This window comes from Tamandua tetradactyla, chromosome 3 (assembly GCF_023851605.1).
Source record: "Tamandua tetradactyla isolate mTamTet1 chromosome 3, mTamTet1.pri, whole genome shotgun sequence".
NCBI classification, from domain to species: domain Eukaryota; kingdom Metazoa; phylum Chordata; class Mammalia; order Pilosa; family Myrmecophagidae; genus Tamandua; species Tamandua tetradactyla.
The window spans coordinates 77,490,022-77,506,744 of record NC_135329.1 but is presented as its reverse complement, the minus strand read 5'-3'; the positions used below and the strand labels follow the sequence as shown (position 1 = coordinate 77,506,744).

At 39.6% G+C, this 16,723-nt stretch overlaps 1 protein-coding gene across 6 annotated transcripts in view; it reads right to left on the bottom strand.

Annotated features, from left to right (window-relative positions):
* Positions 1 to 16,723, bottom strand: part of LOC143677391 (ubiquilin-1-like) — a 74,922-nt gene that overhangs the window by 54,019 nt on the left and 4,180 nt on the right. Inside the window, exon 1 of one of the 6 annotated variants that reach the window (XR_013172584.1) lies at positions 7,743 to 8,110. The exons of 3 other annotated variants lie outside the window; for them this stretch is intronic. Coding sequence is in view for 1 of the 3 variants with exons in the window: in XM_077153261.1 (XP_077009376.1) it covers positions 7,743 to 7,750 (8 nt within the window). In the remaining 2 variants the exon portion in view is untranslated. Of the gene's footprint in view, positions 1 to 7,742; positions 8,111 to 16,723 lie in introns of those variants that run through there. 2 more of the 6 variants (XR_013172585.1, XM_077153261.1) reach the window with 2 other exon arrangements.

Below are 16,723 nucleotides of genomic sequence, written 5' to 3'. Positions count from 1 at the left end.
AATGGACTGAATTCCCCAATCAAAAGACATAGATTGGCAGAATGGATTAAAAAACAGGATCCTTCTATATGCTGTCTACAGGAAACACATCTTAGACCCAAAGATAAACATAGGTTGAAAGTGAAAGGTTGGGAAAGATATTTCATGCAAATAACAACCAGAAAATAGCAGAAGTGGCTATACTAATATCCATCAAGTTAGACTTCAAATGTAAAACAGTTAAAAGAGACAAAGAAGGACACTATATACTAATAAAAGGAACAATTAAGCAAGAAGACATAACAATCATAAATATTTACGCACCGAACCAGAATGCCCCAAAATACGTGAGGAATACACTACAAACACTGAAAAGGGAAATAGACACAAATACCATAATAGTTGGAGACTTCAATTCCCCACTCTCATCAATGGACAGAACATCTAGACAGAGGATCAATAAAGAAATAGAGAATCTGAATATTACTATAAAGGAGCTAGACTTAACAGACATTTATAGGACATTACACCCCACAACAGCAGGATACACCTTTTTCTCAAGTGCTCATGGATCATTCTCAAAGATAGACCATATGCTGGGTCACAGAGCAAGTCTTAACAAATTTAAAAAGACTGAAATCATACACAACACTTTCTCGGATCACAAAGGAATGAAGTTGGAAATCAATAATAGGCGGAGTGCCAGAAAATTCACAAATACGTGGAGGCTCAACAACACACTCTTAAACAACGAGTGGGTCAAAGAAGAAACTGCAAGAGAAATTAGTAAATACCTCGAGGCAAATGAAAATGAAAACACAACATATCAAAACCTATGGGATGCAGCAAAGGCAGTGCTAAGAGGGAAATTTATTGCCCTAAATGCCTATATCAGAAAAGAAGAAAAGGCAAAAATGCAGGAATTAACTGTTCACTTGGAAGAACTGGAGAAAGAACAGCAAACTAATCCCAAAGCAAGTAAAAGGAAAGAAATAATAAAGATCAGAGCAGAAATAAATGAAATTGAAAACATGAAAACAATAGAGAAAATCAATAAGACCAGAAGTTGGTTCTATGAGAAAATCAATAAGATTGATGGGCCCTTATCAAGATCGACAAAAAGAAGAAGAGAGAGGATGCAAATAAATAAGATCAGAAATGGAAGAGGAGACATAACGACTGACCTCACAGAAATAAAGGAGGTAATAATAGGATACTATGAACAATTTTACGCTAATAAATACAACAACTTAGCTGAAATGGACGGGTTCCTGGAAAGACATGAACAACCAACTTTGACTCAAGAAGACATAGATGACCTCAATAAACCAATCACAAGTAAAGAAATTGAATTAGTCATTCAAAAGCTTCCTAAAAAGAAAAGTCCAGGACCAGATGGCTTCACATGTGAATTCTACCAAACATTCCAGAAAGAATTAGTACCAATTCTCCTCAAACTCTTCAAAAAAATTGAAGTGGAGGGAAAACTACGTAATTGATTCTATGAAGCCAACATCACCCTCATACCAAAACCAGGCAAAGATATTACAATAAAAGAAAACTACAGACCAATCTCTCTAATGAATATAGATGCAAAAATCCTCAACAAAATTCTAGCAAATCATATCCAACAACACATTAAAAGACTTATACATCATGACCAAGTAGGATTCATCCCAGGTATGCAAGGATGGTTCAACATAAGAAAATCAATTAATGTAATACACCATATCAACAAATCAAAGCAGAAAAATCACATGATCATCTCAATTGATGCAGAGAAGGCATTTGACAAGATTCAACATCCTTTCCTGTTGAAAACACTTCAAAAGATAGGAATACAAGGGAACTTCCTTAAAATGATAGAGGGATATATGAAAAACCCACAGCTAATATCATCCTCAATGGGGAAAAATGGAAAATTTTCCCCCTAAGATCAGGAACAAGACAAGGATGTCCACTACCACCACTATTATTCAACATTGTGCTGGAGGTTCTAGCCAGAGCAATTAGACAAGAAAAAGAAATACAAGGCATCAAAATTGGAAAGGAAGAAGTAAAACTATCACTGTTTGCAGACGATATGATACTATACGTCGAAAACCCGGAAAAATCCACAACAAAACTACTAGAGCTAATAAATGAGTACAGCAAAGTAGCAGGTTACAAGATCAACATTCAAAAATCTGTAGCATTTCTATACACTAGTAATGAACAAGCTGAGGGGGAAATCAAGAAACGAATCCCATTTACAATTGCAACTAAAAGAATAAAATACCTAGGAATAAATTTAACTAAAGAAACAAAAAACCTATATAAAGAAAACTACAAAAAACTGTTAAAAGAAATCACAGAAGACCTAAATAGATGGAAGGGCATACCGTGTTCATGGACTGGAAAACTAAATATAGTTAAGATGTCAATCCTACCTAAATTGATTTACAGATTCAATGCAATACCAATCAAAATCCCAACAACTTATTTTTCAGAAATAGAAAAACCAATAAGCAAATTTATCTGGAAGGGCAGGGTGCCCCGAATTGCTAAAAACATCTTGAGAAAAAAAAAGGAAGCTGGAGGTCTCGCGCTGCCTGACTTTAAGGCATATTATGAAGCCACAGTGGTCAAAACAGCATGGTATTGGCATAAAGATAGATATATCGACCAATGGAATCGAATAGAGTGCTCAGATATAGACCCTCTCATCTATGGACATTTGATCTTTGATAAGGCAGTCAAGCCAACTCACCTGGGACAGAACAGTCTCTTCAATAAATGGTGCCTAGAGAACTGGATATCCATATGCAAAAGAATGAAAGAAGACCCATGTCTCACACCCTATACAAAAGTTAACTCAAAATGGATCAAAGATCTAAACATTAGGTCTAAGACCATAAAACAGTTAAAGGAAAATGTTGGGAGATATCTTATGAATCTTACAACTGGAGGCGGTTTTATGGACCTTAAACCTAAAGCAAGAACATGAAGAAGGAAATAAATAAATGGGAGGTCCTCAAAATTAAACACTTTTGTGCATCAAAGAACTTCATCAAGAAAGTAGAAAGACAGCCTACACAATGGGAGACAATATTTGGAAATGGCATATCAGATAAAGGTCTAGTATCCAGAATTTATAAAGAGATTGTTCAACTCAACAACAAAAAGACAGCCAACCCAATTACAAAATGGGAAAAAGACTTGAACAGACACCTATCAGAAGAGGAAATACAAATGGCCAAAAGGCACATGAAGAGATGCTCAATGTCCCTGGCCATTAGAGAAATGCAAATCAAAACCACAATGAGATATCATCTCACACCCACCAGAATGGCCATTATCAACAAAACAAAAGTGCTGGAGAGGATGCGGAGAAAGAGGCACACTTATCCACTGTTGGTGGGAATGTCAAATGGTGCAACCACTATGGAAGGCAGTTTGGCGGTTCCTCAAAAAGCTGAATATAGTGCCATACGACCCAGCAATACCATTGCTGGGAATCTACTCAAAGGACTTAAGGGCAAAGACACAAACGGACATTTGCACACCAATGTTTATAGCAGCGTTATTTACAATTGCAAAGAGATGGAAACAGCCGAAATCTCCATCAACAGAAGAGTGGCTAAACAAACTGTGGTATATACATACGATGGAATACTATGCAGCTTTAAGACAGGATAAACTTATGAAGCATGTAATAACATGGATGGACCTAGAGAACATTATGCTGAGTGAGTCTAGCCAAAAACTAAAGGACAAATACTGTATAGTCCCACTGATGTGAACAGACATTCGAGAATAAATTTGGAATATGTCCTTGATAAGAGAGTCCAGCAGGAGTTAGTAACAGGGTAAGATAATGGCCAATTGGAGTTGAAGGGATACAGACGGTGTAACAGGACTAGATACAAAAACTCAAAAATGGACAGCACAATAATACCTAATTGTAAAGTAATCATGTTAAAACACTGAATGAAGCTGCATCTGAGCTATAGGTTTTTGTTTTGTTTTGTTTTGTTTTGTTTTGATTTTACTATTATTACTTTTATTTTTTTCTCTATATTAACATTCTATATCTTTTTCGGTTATGTTGCTAGTTCTTCTAAACCAATGCATATGTACGAAGAAATGATGATCATGCATCTATGTGATGATGTTAAGAATTAATGATTGCATATGTAGAATGGTATGATATCTAAATGTTGGGTTAATTTCTTTTTTCCGTTAATTAAAAAAAAAAAAAGAGAAGGGATAATTGGAGCTGAAGGGATACAGACTGTACAACGGGACTGGATATAAAAACTCAGAAATGGACAGCACAATACTACCCAATCGTAATGCAATTATGTTAAAACACTGAATGAAGCTGCATGTGAGGTATAGGTTTTTTGTTTTTTGTTTTGTTTTTTTTTTTCTTTCTATTATTGTTTTAATTCTTATTCTGTTGTCTTTTTATTTCTTTTTCTAAATCGATGCAAATGTACTAAGAAATGATGAATATGCAACTATGTGATGTTATTAAGAATTACTGATTGTACATGTAGATTGGAATGATTTCTATTGTTTTGTTAATTCTTTTTTTAATTAATAAAAAAAAAGAAAAAAAGAAAAAAAAAAAAAAACATTGTCACCCCTTACATTCCCACAATCCAAACCTGCATATAAACAGTCTCTGCCTTTCTTTTTGTGCCAGTTTGAAAGGATGTATGTACCCCAGAAAAGCCATGTTTTAATCTAAATTCCATTTTGTAAAGGCAGCCATTTCTTCTCATCCCTATTCAGTATTGTATGCCTGAAACTGCAATTAGACCATCTCCCTGGAGATGTGATTTAATCAAGAGTGGTCATTAAACTGAATTAGGTGGATGCGGTAGTCTTCCCAGAAGGCGATCGCTTAGGGGCAACTCTCTAACTGCTATGTGTGAATTCAGAGCTCTGTAGTCGGGGTCTAAGGCGCGCCGGAGCTCAGCAGCAGGCTGCTGAGGGACCCAAGAACCTGAGCCGAATACCAATTGTTGGCACAAAGCTACTTTATTGTTATATTGCAAGAGCTTAAGTGCTCGGGGGCTCAGGTGCTAAGAGGAACCCGAGGCTCGGTGAGCCACGGGTTATATACAGTTTGGGGAGGGGCGGAGTCGGGGCATGTACGTCAGGGGAGGGTAGCCAATCACACACGCATGGGGACAGTTGCTAGGCTTAGGGCAGAAGTTAGGTATAGGGATAGAGTTGAACATAATAGGAAGGCTGTGGTTTTGTGGTGGGCTACGGAAATGGGCGGTTTACGACAAGATGGGGAGAGGACTGCAAGTAAGAAGAATAGGGAGTGAAATTTAAAAATTTTTAAGGACTGCTAGGCTCCAATCCCAAATAATATGCCACAATTCCTCTCTTGTTCTTTTTAAAGAACACACTTGTGTGACAAGTGGCGGGCATGAACCTTTGCTGGGAGGGGTAGGGATGAGATTCTCCTTGTACGTGAGGCTCAGAGTTTCAGGGGAAGGGTATGTGCTGAGCCGACCCTTATGCAAATCTCATGTGCCCCAGAAGAGCCAGAGGAGGCCTGTTAGAGTGACCCTCTTCTGCGACTACTTTGTGTCGCACCCAGCGGTACCCATCTGGTAGCCGTGCGGCGGCCCCAGATGCACGTACTCTGGTAACGTGCAGCCCCCGTGGGGGAGTAGAGAGGACACAGAAGTGGCGGAGGCACACGGTAAGCATGGCCAGAGCTACAGCAGCATGATGTAGGTTCCACAAGAGGGCCAGTCTTGAGAGTAACACCAAAACCCCAGGGTGGCTAGTCCTGGGGGTGAGCTATATTAGCCAGCCAAACCTGCGCCTGCCGACGGTTGTCCGCATCGACGAAGGGATTTTGGAGTTCTAGAGCAGCCAAGGCGAGAAGTTGAGTTTGTTGATGTTGTTTAGAGAGACGCTGACATAGACATTTGAGTATGATGAAAAGGAGGATGATAGTTAGAAGCACTATACCATAGAAAATGAGATTGGAAGGTTTGAAGAAAGAAGTAAACTTGGATAGAAGGTCGTTTAAAAGAGAGGCAGAGATTTTAGGGACCACCGTGCTTTGGAGATTTAGAATGTGAGCTTGAAGCTGGTGTGTATGATTTCAATAGGAGTCATTAAAGGCAGTGAAAATCCACTCACGCAGGTTAAGGCGGGGTCGGGAGAGATTGACAGGAACAGGAGTTACACAGATTTTGGTGAAGGGGTAATGACCATCGCAAGTGGAAGAGGCTAATTCAAAAAGCGCTTTAACATCAAGCGCAGTTAAGTCTATTTGCTGCTGCAGATTGAAAACAGCTGCATGCATAAGAGGATTGATGTTTTCTTGGGTGCCGGCTACTTGGGCTGTTGTTTGGGATACATTGAGAAGGACTTCAGCTGTGGTGGAGGTTTGAGTGAGAGCGATGGCTGCTACTGTACTGGCGGTGACCGCAGCGACGATGGCGGCGGCAATAGCAGCAGAAATGCCGAAGTCGCGTCTGGATCGGTGGTGGGTTTCTGTCCCTAGAGTATAAGGGGTGTAAGGAAGTTGGGGGGCCACCCAGGTGGTGGCGTTGACCGGAATCTACAGTAACCTAGGCTGAAGCACAATAAATGCATAGGGAAGAAATATGGGGGGTTGAGAAAAAGGTAGGTAGTTATATTGATGCATTGCTCAATTTTGGGCTCTGGTCGATGGCTGAAAGAGTACTTGGAAGTTTCATTACAGAGACTGCAGTCTTGAAGACAGACTAGAGGGCGGAGATCTAGACATGCATGTTTGCCGCAAGTGAGGTAGGAGGAGAATAGAGGGGTTCCGAAATAAACGTCAGCTGTGGGGCGAGGAGAAGAATGAGAGGCGTCAGACGGGAAATAAGCGCATAATAAGGTGTAACTCGGAGCGGCTTAGGACGATGGCATTTATGCCAGTGAAGTTTTAGAGGAAGCGACTTGGGTTTTCTGACTTTAGCTGGGTGAGGGGAACTACAAGGGGATCCGGGGGGAGAGGAAGGTGTGACATTAGGGGAGGTAGCGTTAGGAGGGACGGGCCACCAGGCAGATCTTAGAAAGATGCCCGGGAGGTTAGTATTGCTTGCGGTACAGTAATTGGAGGAATCTTTCATGTAAAGGTCAGAGCCATTATTAAAGGGAGGAGGACAGGTGGCGGGAGGAGGGGCGGAAGGAATGTGGGAGGGTTTAGGATGTTTTGCCTCCGCGCCCTTAGGGAGGGCGGGGTAAAGGTTGTGACTCTCTTCCGGTCTGGGTAGTGGGGAAGAAGGCGGAAGGGTGGAGTTGGTCTTTCCGCCATTAGCCTCTCCGCCATAGTCCTGTAAGGGCGGGTGCCTCTCGAGTTGCTCTTAGATGGGGCTGCCGTTAACTGAAGGGAGAGGCTTCTGCAGCGGCTGCATTTACAGGCTTGGATCGGCCGTCTGTGGGAGGCAACGAGCCTTGAAGGCAGGAACGGATAGTAATGAGGGTGGGGAGAAGCCCCGGGGGGGAAACGTTTGCCCTCGTGCTTCATCTTGTCTGTGACTCGAGCGATTAGTAGGTAGGTGCTCGGTGTCCAGAGCGGGCTGGTTAGTAGCCAGGGATTAAAGGGTAGCAGAAGGTCCCAATAGACTTGTCGCGCACTTGTGGGACTTGGTGTTTGGAGAGGGAGCTACCCATTTTAAAGGTAAATAATTTGGTGGGGGCTTCTCACCGCTCCTAGAAACCTAGGACTTCAGGGGGAGTTTATTTGAGCGGGAGTAGCCTAGGGGGGCGCTTACCTTAACATTGGTCCTAGGTCGCAGTTGGAGAGGCCGGACTGGAGATGAAGGGTCCCTGTTCGGGCGCCACTTGCGGTCGTCTTCCCAGAAGGCGATCGCTTGGGGGCAACTCTCTAACTGCTATGTGTGAATTCAGAGCTCTGTAGTCGGGGTCTAAGGCGCGCCGGAGCTCAGCAGCAGGCTGCTGAGGGACCCAAGAACCTGAGCCGAATACCAATTGTTGGCACAAAGCTACTTTATTGTTATATTGCAAGAGCTTAAGTGCTCGGGGGCTCAGGTGCTAAGAGGAACCCGAGGCTCGGTGAGCCACGGGTTATATACAGTTTGGGGAGGGGCGGAGTCGGGGCATGTACGTCAGGGGAGGGTAGCCAATCACACACGCATGGGAACAGTTGCTAGGCTTAGGGCAGAAGTTAGGTATAGGGATAGAGTTGAACATAATAGGAAGGCTGTGGTTTTGTGGTGGGCTACGGAAATGGGCGGTTTACGACAAGATGGGGAGAGGACTGCAAGTAAGAAGAATAGGGAGTGAAATTTAAAAATTTTTAAGGACTGCTAGGCTCCAATCCCAAATAATATGCCACAGGTGGAGGCATGTCTCCACCCATTTGGGTGGGTCTTGATTAGTTTACTACAATCCTATAAGAGATTCAGAGAGAGCAGAGTATTCTGCAGCAACACAAAACAGAGAGTCCACCAGCCAGTGACCTCTGGAGATGAAGGAAAATGCCTCCTGGGGAGCTTCACAAAACAGGAAGCCAGGACAGAAAGCTAGTAGATGATGCTGTGTTCGCCATGTGCCTTTCCAGATGAGAGAGAAACCCTGTGTTCACCATGTGCCTTCTCACTTGAGAGACAGAGACCCTGAACTTCATTGGCCTTCTTGAACCAAGGTATCTTTCCCTGGATGCCTTTGATTGAACATTTCTATGGACTTGTTTTAATTGGGACATTTTCTCAGCTTTAGAACTGTAAACTAGCAATTTATTAAATTCTCCTTTTAAAAAGACAATCTGTTCATGGTATATTGCATTCTGGCAGCTAGCAAACTAGAACACTTTCATTAAATAAAAAAACTTACTTATTAAATAGAAAAGCCTTGCAATCTATCAAAAGAATAAACCTTAATTAAGCTCTGGAGATAAAACACAAACATTAACTTCATTTCCTGTAGAACCAAACGCAAACAACAAGAATTTTTTGAACAGATATATGAACAATATACAACATTCAACATTTGCCATTATTTTAACTCAAAATTCCTTCAAGGATCTGTTCTATTTTTCAATCAGTTCTTTATTTAAAATTGCTAATGCCATATAAAAACATGTCCATGAAAGATAAATTACCCATATGCAATAGGTATCCAAATGCCTGACATTTGATTACCTTATTTAAAATATTACATAAATCTAACAAAAGACGTCAAGTATGAAAAGCAACTACACTGAGGAACACGTATATGAGGAAGGCATCTTTTTATAAACATAAAATTGAACACATAGCCACAAATGTGAGTGCATATTATATATAAAAATCTATTTTTCAAAAGAGTTTCTATGATCTAAATCTAACAAAGATCAACAAACTAAAAATGTCTCACTATGCATATGCTATGCTTCCTTCTACTCCAGAAACTTAAAACATAATTCACTGGCAAACAAAAAGGTACAGGAGGAAAGAAACCAATAGAAGTATAGCATATAAACTTTACACATATTATGTCACAAAATCCTCCAAATGACCCACTAATACCCAGGTATTATATCACATGTTAAAAACGTAGCCACCTCTCAGTGGCAGTTCTTGCATGCAGTGCCAGAGACCTGGGTTTGATTACCGGTGCCTGCCCATGCAAAAAATATAAAACATAGCCATCAAAGATGGCAGAGTGGAGTGGACTGAATTCACCCCTGCTCCATATCTTGAATTCACAAGATAGGATGGGGGAGGGTAAAAGAAAGACCAGGACTGTGGTCCCAGGGCGTGAGTAATCAAAAAGGGTCTCCATGGTGTTTGGGGGAAGACAGAGAAGGGGGGTTCAGGATGAGGAAAGCAGGGTGGGTCAGACAGACCATGATCCCCCTACTGGGGGTGGGGTGCAGTGCATACTGGAGGGCACTGACCATCCTTCCACTCCAGCCTGCCCCACCTACTGCCTGAAGAGACCTCCCTGAACAGCCCAACAGCTAGCAGCATCTGTGGGGGGCCCAAAGATTGCCTTGGCTGTCCACTACAAGAGCCGTGCCTCCCAGACTTTGGGAGCAGTCTCTGTTCAGGTGCTAGAAACAGCCATTCCAGGGGGCGCAGAGTGGGGAGGATCTGCCATATGCTGTTTACAAGAGATGCATGTTAGACCCAAGGACACAATTAGATTGACAGTGAAAGGATGGAAAAAGATGTTCTGTGCAAGCTGTAACCAAAAGAAAGCAGTAGTAGCTACAGTAGTATCATATAAAATAGACCTTAAATGTAAAGATGTCATAAGAGACAAAGGACAGTACATGTTAATTAAAAAGGGACAGTTCACCAAGAGGAAATAACAATCATAAATATTTATGCTCCCAATCAAGGAAATCCAAAGTACAGGAGGCAAACACTGGCAAAACTGAAGACATTTCAGTTTTGTAGACATTTCAAAAATAACAGTGGGAGACTTCAATACATCACTCTACACTATATATATAGGACAACCAGAGAATCAACAAAGAAACAAAGAACCTAAAAAATGGGAGACTGAATTAGATCTAATAGACATAAATATATTATTACACCCCAAAACACCAGGATATACGCTCTTTTCCTTCTTTTTTTTAATACATGGGCAGGCACCGGTAATCGAACCCGGGTCCTCTGGCATGGCAGGGAAGCGTTTTTGCCTGCTGAGCCACCATGGCCTGCCCTATACCCTCTTTTCTAGCACACATGGAACATTCTCCAGGATAGATCATATGCTGGGACACAAAATGGGTCTTTATAAATTTAATAAGATTGAAATTATCCAAGGTACTTTCTCTGACCACAATGGAATGAAAGCAGAAATTAATAGTCACCAAAGAACCAAAGCTTTCACAAATATATGGAGATTAAACAACACACTCTTAAATAATCAGTGGGTCAAAGAAGAAATTGCTAGAGAAATTGGTTAATACCTGGAAACGAATGATAATGAGACTACAACACATCAAAACTTATGGGATATGGCAAAGACAGTGCTGAAAGGGAAATTTACTGCAATAAATGCCTATATTAAAAAAAAACAATGATCAACACTTGAGTGCTTAAATGCTCACCTGGAGAATTCAGAGAAAGAAACAGCAAACTAATCCCAAAGCAAATAAAAGAAGAGAAATAACAAAAATTAAAGCATAAATAAATAAACTGGGGAAAAATAAAACAACAGAAAGAATCAACAAAACCAAAAAGCTGGTTCTTCAAGAAAATCAATAAAATTGATGAATGCCTAGACTAACAAAGAAGAAAAGAAGATGCAAATGAAATCAGAAATGAGAAGCAAATCACTACCACAGACCCTGAAGAAATTTTTAAAAATCATAAGAGAACACCATGAACTAGACAACTTGGGTGAAATGGAAAAATTCCTAAAAATACAAGAACTACCTATACTGACTAGAGAAGAAACAGAAGGGCTCGATAAACCATTTTCAAGTAAAGAGATCCAATTAGTTGTCAAAAATCTTCCCACAGTAAGGGGTATGATATCTATGAATATTTTTCTGTTTTCTTTTTATTGCTTTTCCTGAATTGATGCAGATGTTCTAAGAAATGATCATGATGATGAATATTAAAAAAAAAATCTTCCCACAAAGAAAAGCCCAGGACCAGATGGCTCCACAAGGGAATTTTATCAAACATTCAGGAAAGAATGAACACCAATCCTGCCCAAACCCTTCTAAAAAATAATAGAAAAAGGAACACTAATTCATTTTATGAAGCTAACATCACTCTAATACCAAAATCAGATACAGACAATACAAGAAAGGAAAACTACAAACCAATCTCCCTAATGAATATGGATGTGAAAATTCTCAACAAAATAATAGCAAATCAGATCCAAAGACACATTATAAGAATTGTATCACATGACCAAATGGGGTTTACACCAAGAATGCAAGGGTGGTTCAAGAGAAGAAAATCAATGTAATACAGCACATTAACAAATTGAAAGGGAAAAATCACACAATCATATCAACTGATGATAAAAAAACTGACAAAATTCAGCATCCTTTCCTGATAAAAACACTTGAAATGATAGGAATGAAAGGAAACTTTCTCAATTATTATAAATGGCAAATATGAAAAACCCACAGCCAGCATCGTACTTAATGATAAGAGACTGAAACCATTCCCCCTAAGATCAGTAACAAGACAAGGATGCCAACTGCCACCATTATTATTCAATGTTGTACAAGAATTCTTAGCTGGAGAGATTAGTCAGGAGAAAGAAATATAAAAGGTATCCAAACAGGAAAGGAAGAAGTAAAATTTTCATTATTTGCAGATGACATGATCCTTTTCTTAGACACCCCAGAGTAATCTACAGCAAAGCTAATGGAGTTAAGAAACAAATTCAGCCAAGTGACAGGATACAACAAGATCAGTGTACAAAAATCAGGAATACCTCAATACACAATGACCCAGTTGAGGAGACAATTAAGGAAAAAATCCCATTCACTATAGTGACCAAAAGAATCAGATATCTAGAAATGTACACAGAAAATTACAAAACATTGCTAAAAGAGAAGATGAAAAGACATTCCACACTCATGATTTTAAGAAAGCTGATGTCAATTCTACCCAAATTGATCAATGCAATATCAATCAAAATTCCAACAACCTACTTTGAAGACTTGGATAAGCTAGTTATCAAATTTATTTGGAAGGGAAAGAGGCCTTAAATAGCTAAAAATATCTTTAAAAAGAAGAGCAAAGTAAGAGCTAACACTTCCTGCCTTTAAAGCTTACTATAAAGTCACAGTGGTGAAAACACAAAGACAGAAGTTACCTCCCAGTGGAATCGAACCAAGACTGTGAAGATAGATCACCAAATCTATGGACAGCTGATCTTCAATAAGGCCCCGAAATCCACTGAACTTGGACTGAACAGTCTTCTCAATAAACATGCATGGTAGAATTGGATATCAATAGCTAAAAGAACGAAAAAAGACCCCTATTTTACCCCCTATATAAAAATAATAACAATGGCTGCAATTAAACAGAAAAATAGAGGATATGGAGAAATTGGAATACTTATTCACTGTTGGCGGGAATGTAAATGCTGCAACTGCTATGGAAGACAGTCTGGCAATTCCTTGGAAAACTAAATATTGAGATAACCCATAACCCAGCAGTACCAATACTTGGTATACACCCAGAAGAGCTGAAAGCAGTGACATGAACAGACACCTGCACCCCAATGTTCATGGAAGCATTATTTACAATTATTAAATTACAGAAACAATCCAAGTGCCCATCAACAGACAAGTGGATAAACAAAAATATGGTATATACCTATGATGGAATATTATGCAGCAGTTAAGACCAAATGAGGTCTCAAAGCATATGATAACGTGAATGAACCTTCAGGACATAATGCTGAGTGAACTAAGAAAGACAGAAAATGACAGATACTGTATGATTTCAGTATTATGACTTTGGTAAAAGTAGTCTCACATTACATTATAGAATATAGCAGACTGTATTGGTCAGGGTTCTTTAAAGAAATAGAACCAACAGAAAATATCTGTAAATATGAGATTTACAAAGGTTGGTCTTATGCAACTGTGAAAACAGAAGAGTCCAAAATCTGTAGGACAGGCTGTCAAGCTGCAGCTCCAGTGAAGGATTTTTTGTTTGTTTGTTTTACTGTATGCTACTTTTTTCTTTTAAATTTTTATTAATAAAACCAATCAACATACAATATGAACATCTTTTCATCACATAGTTGTATATTCATCATCATGATCATTTCTTAGAACATCTGCATCAATTCAGAATAAGAAATAAAAGGAAAATAGAAAAAAATCATACATACCATACCCCTTACCTCTCCCTTTTATTGATCACTAGCATTTCAATCTACTAAATTTATTTAAACATTTGTTCCCCCTATTATTTATTTATTTTTAATCCATATGTTTTATTCATCCATCCATACTATAGATAAAAGAAGCATCAGACACAAGGTATTCACAGTCAGTCACACTGCTAAAGCTATATCGTTATAGAATCATCTTCAAGAAACATGGCTACTGGACACAGCTCTACATTTTCAGGCACTTCCCTCCAGCCTTTCCATTACATCTTGACTAACAAGAGGATATCTATTTAATGCATAAAAAAAACCTCCAGGATAACCTCTCAACTCCATTTGGAATCATTTAGCCATTGACACTTTATTTTGTCTCATTTCCCTCTTCCCCCTTTCAGTTGAGAAGGTTTTCTCAATCCTTTGGTGCTGAGTCCCAGCTCATTTTAGGATTTCTGTCCCACATTGCCAAGGAGGTCCACACCCCTGGGAGTCATGTCCCATGTAGAGAGGGGGAGGGCAGTGCGTTTGCTTGTCATGTTGGCTGAGAGAGAGAGGCCACATCTGAGCAACAAAAGAGGTTCTCCTAGGGGTGACTCTTGGGTCTAATTTTAAGTAGGCTTAGCCTATCCTTTGTGGGGTTGAGTTTCATATGAACAAACCCCAAGACTGGGTCTAATGAAAGGTTTTAAGGAACTCCACAGGAGAGGTTCACTGGCTGAAAAAAAAAACAGTGAAAATGTCTCTCTTCTTGATTAATAGTTTATCTGATTAGATTATCCTGTTGGTGGGAGATGTCCCTTAGTTGATGGTAGATGTAATCAGCCACAGCTGCAATCAACTGACTGATGATTTAATAAACTAGCCTTCTGGTTTATCAACCAGACATGAACTATCCTTGTAACAACAGTTAGGCCAGCACTTTCAGGACCAGACAAGTGGACACATCACCTGACCAAGATGATACCAGAACCTAACCATCACACAGACCTAGAGGCACTCCAAAGCTGGAGATGGGGAAAGGATACCCAAAGAGGCTGAATCCAATGCAAGCAAATAGATAGAAGTGATGAGCTAATTAGTGGGTTTATAAGTAACACTGTCATACTGAAGGTGAATATGAGTTAAAGAGGATGTATAGTAGTACCATGTATATCACCAATTAAACCTACAATTATAAATAAGTTCTCACATGAATTATTTCAAAGGTTCATTACTGGACAAAGAGTCAACAGTAGAGGGGTATGGGGAAAAACTAAAAATGCGTGCTATGGCCAAGAGTTAACAGGAAGACAACAACAATTCCAAGGGCAACTAATGGAGAGGGAAGGACAAGTGATAAGAGGTAGTTTTGATTTGACAGTTGGTGACACTGTGTTTGCCAATTCTTTGTCTTCATGGACCAATGAAAATGGTCTAAAATTGAAAGTGCTACTGATTGTACAACCAAGTGAGGATACTTTAAGACATGGTTTCTTTTGGACATTATCCATGATGCCCAATAAATGGAAGGAGCAACTGAACTCAATGACTGAGAAGCAGAATGCATCATGTGATACATTTAAATGATGGAACATGCTGTGACAACAAAAAGAAGGACATCGAGAGACACACAACAAACTGAATAAACCTTGGGGACAATGTGTTGTGTAAAATAAGCCAGAAACAAAAGAACAAATGCTAAGATCTCTCTCTCAGAAAATACTTCTAAGGCCTAGATTGTAAGCCCTGATAGCAGCCACACAGTCTGAAGTTGTAAATGTATTTCTAAATTCTGAGGCACCGAGCTATACATGTATCAGCTGGTATTTGCCTGGAACTCTGAGCAACTCTGTGACACCTAAGACTGAGAAATGAAGTGCTACAGCCCTGAAAGTTAGCATAGTTATATATAATTACAGTTAAAGTAACTGAAAAAGAAATCAGGCCTCAATTACAGTTGAAAATGAAGCCAATCTGGCTGGGTCTAAGGTAAACTGGAATACAGGGTAAAAGACGATAGTGCATGCACTCTAGACCTTCATTTACTGTATGAGACCAAGGCAGAGTATATATGAGACTGTCTGGATAGCTCATTTTAGCAACCCAAACTCCAGGAGTCCAGAACAGGAAAGAGGCTTTGTAATTCTGTATAACTTAATATAATAACAGGTTACATCTCAGACTATAGTCAGCTGATACTGTAAAAATATTGGGAAGTCCCTTGAGGGTCTGAAGGTAAAAAAAAATTTTTAAATTACAAATGTGACTCATAATATTTCTATTGGACAGCACTGTTCTAGAAGTCTTGCTAAACTTTGCAATGAGGAATTTGAAGAACAGCCTAACAAGCTCTAGAACACAAAGCCCTAATGCCATAAAGTCAGCGGTCAGCAATTTTTCCCTTTTACAAGGGATAGACAGAAAATATTTTCTACTGCGTGTGCCATACTGGCCTATTCTGAAAGCAGCCATCAGCACATAAATAAATGGAAGGTCTGCCACACTTTGCCCAACCCCTGCCCTAAGATAATCTACTGTAAGTAATGGCTCCTACTAGCTCAGACTATCAAATTTTCAGGAATTTTGTGAGGCATTTTCATGTTGATAGCTTGAAATCTACCATCATGAGAGTATTTACACCATGGAAATTAGAAAACGCTATGAGTCAAGGCTTTTCTTCCTGGAAAGCTAGTTGATAAACATTCACTAGCACAACACACACAGTATGTAAAAAATTCAGTTCTCCTATATAATTAAAATTATGTTAGTTGTGTACGATCCTTGAGGAAAAACTGGCAAGTCATTCAAATCATTTTCTGTGTTCTGTGCTTCATATGAGGATCAATGGCTAAGAAAAGTTGTAAAAGAACCATAAGCAGAGAGAAGACTTAAACATCCTGAGGCAGTCAAGAGTTGTGGTTGGAGAGTGAGCAAAAGGGAGAGCAGTTTA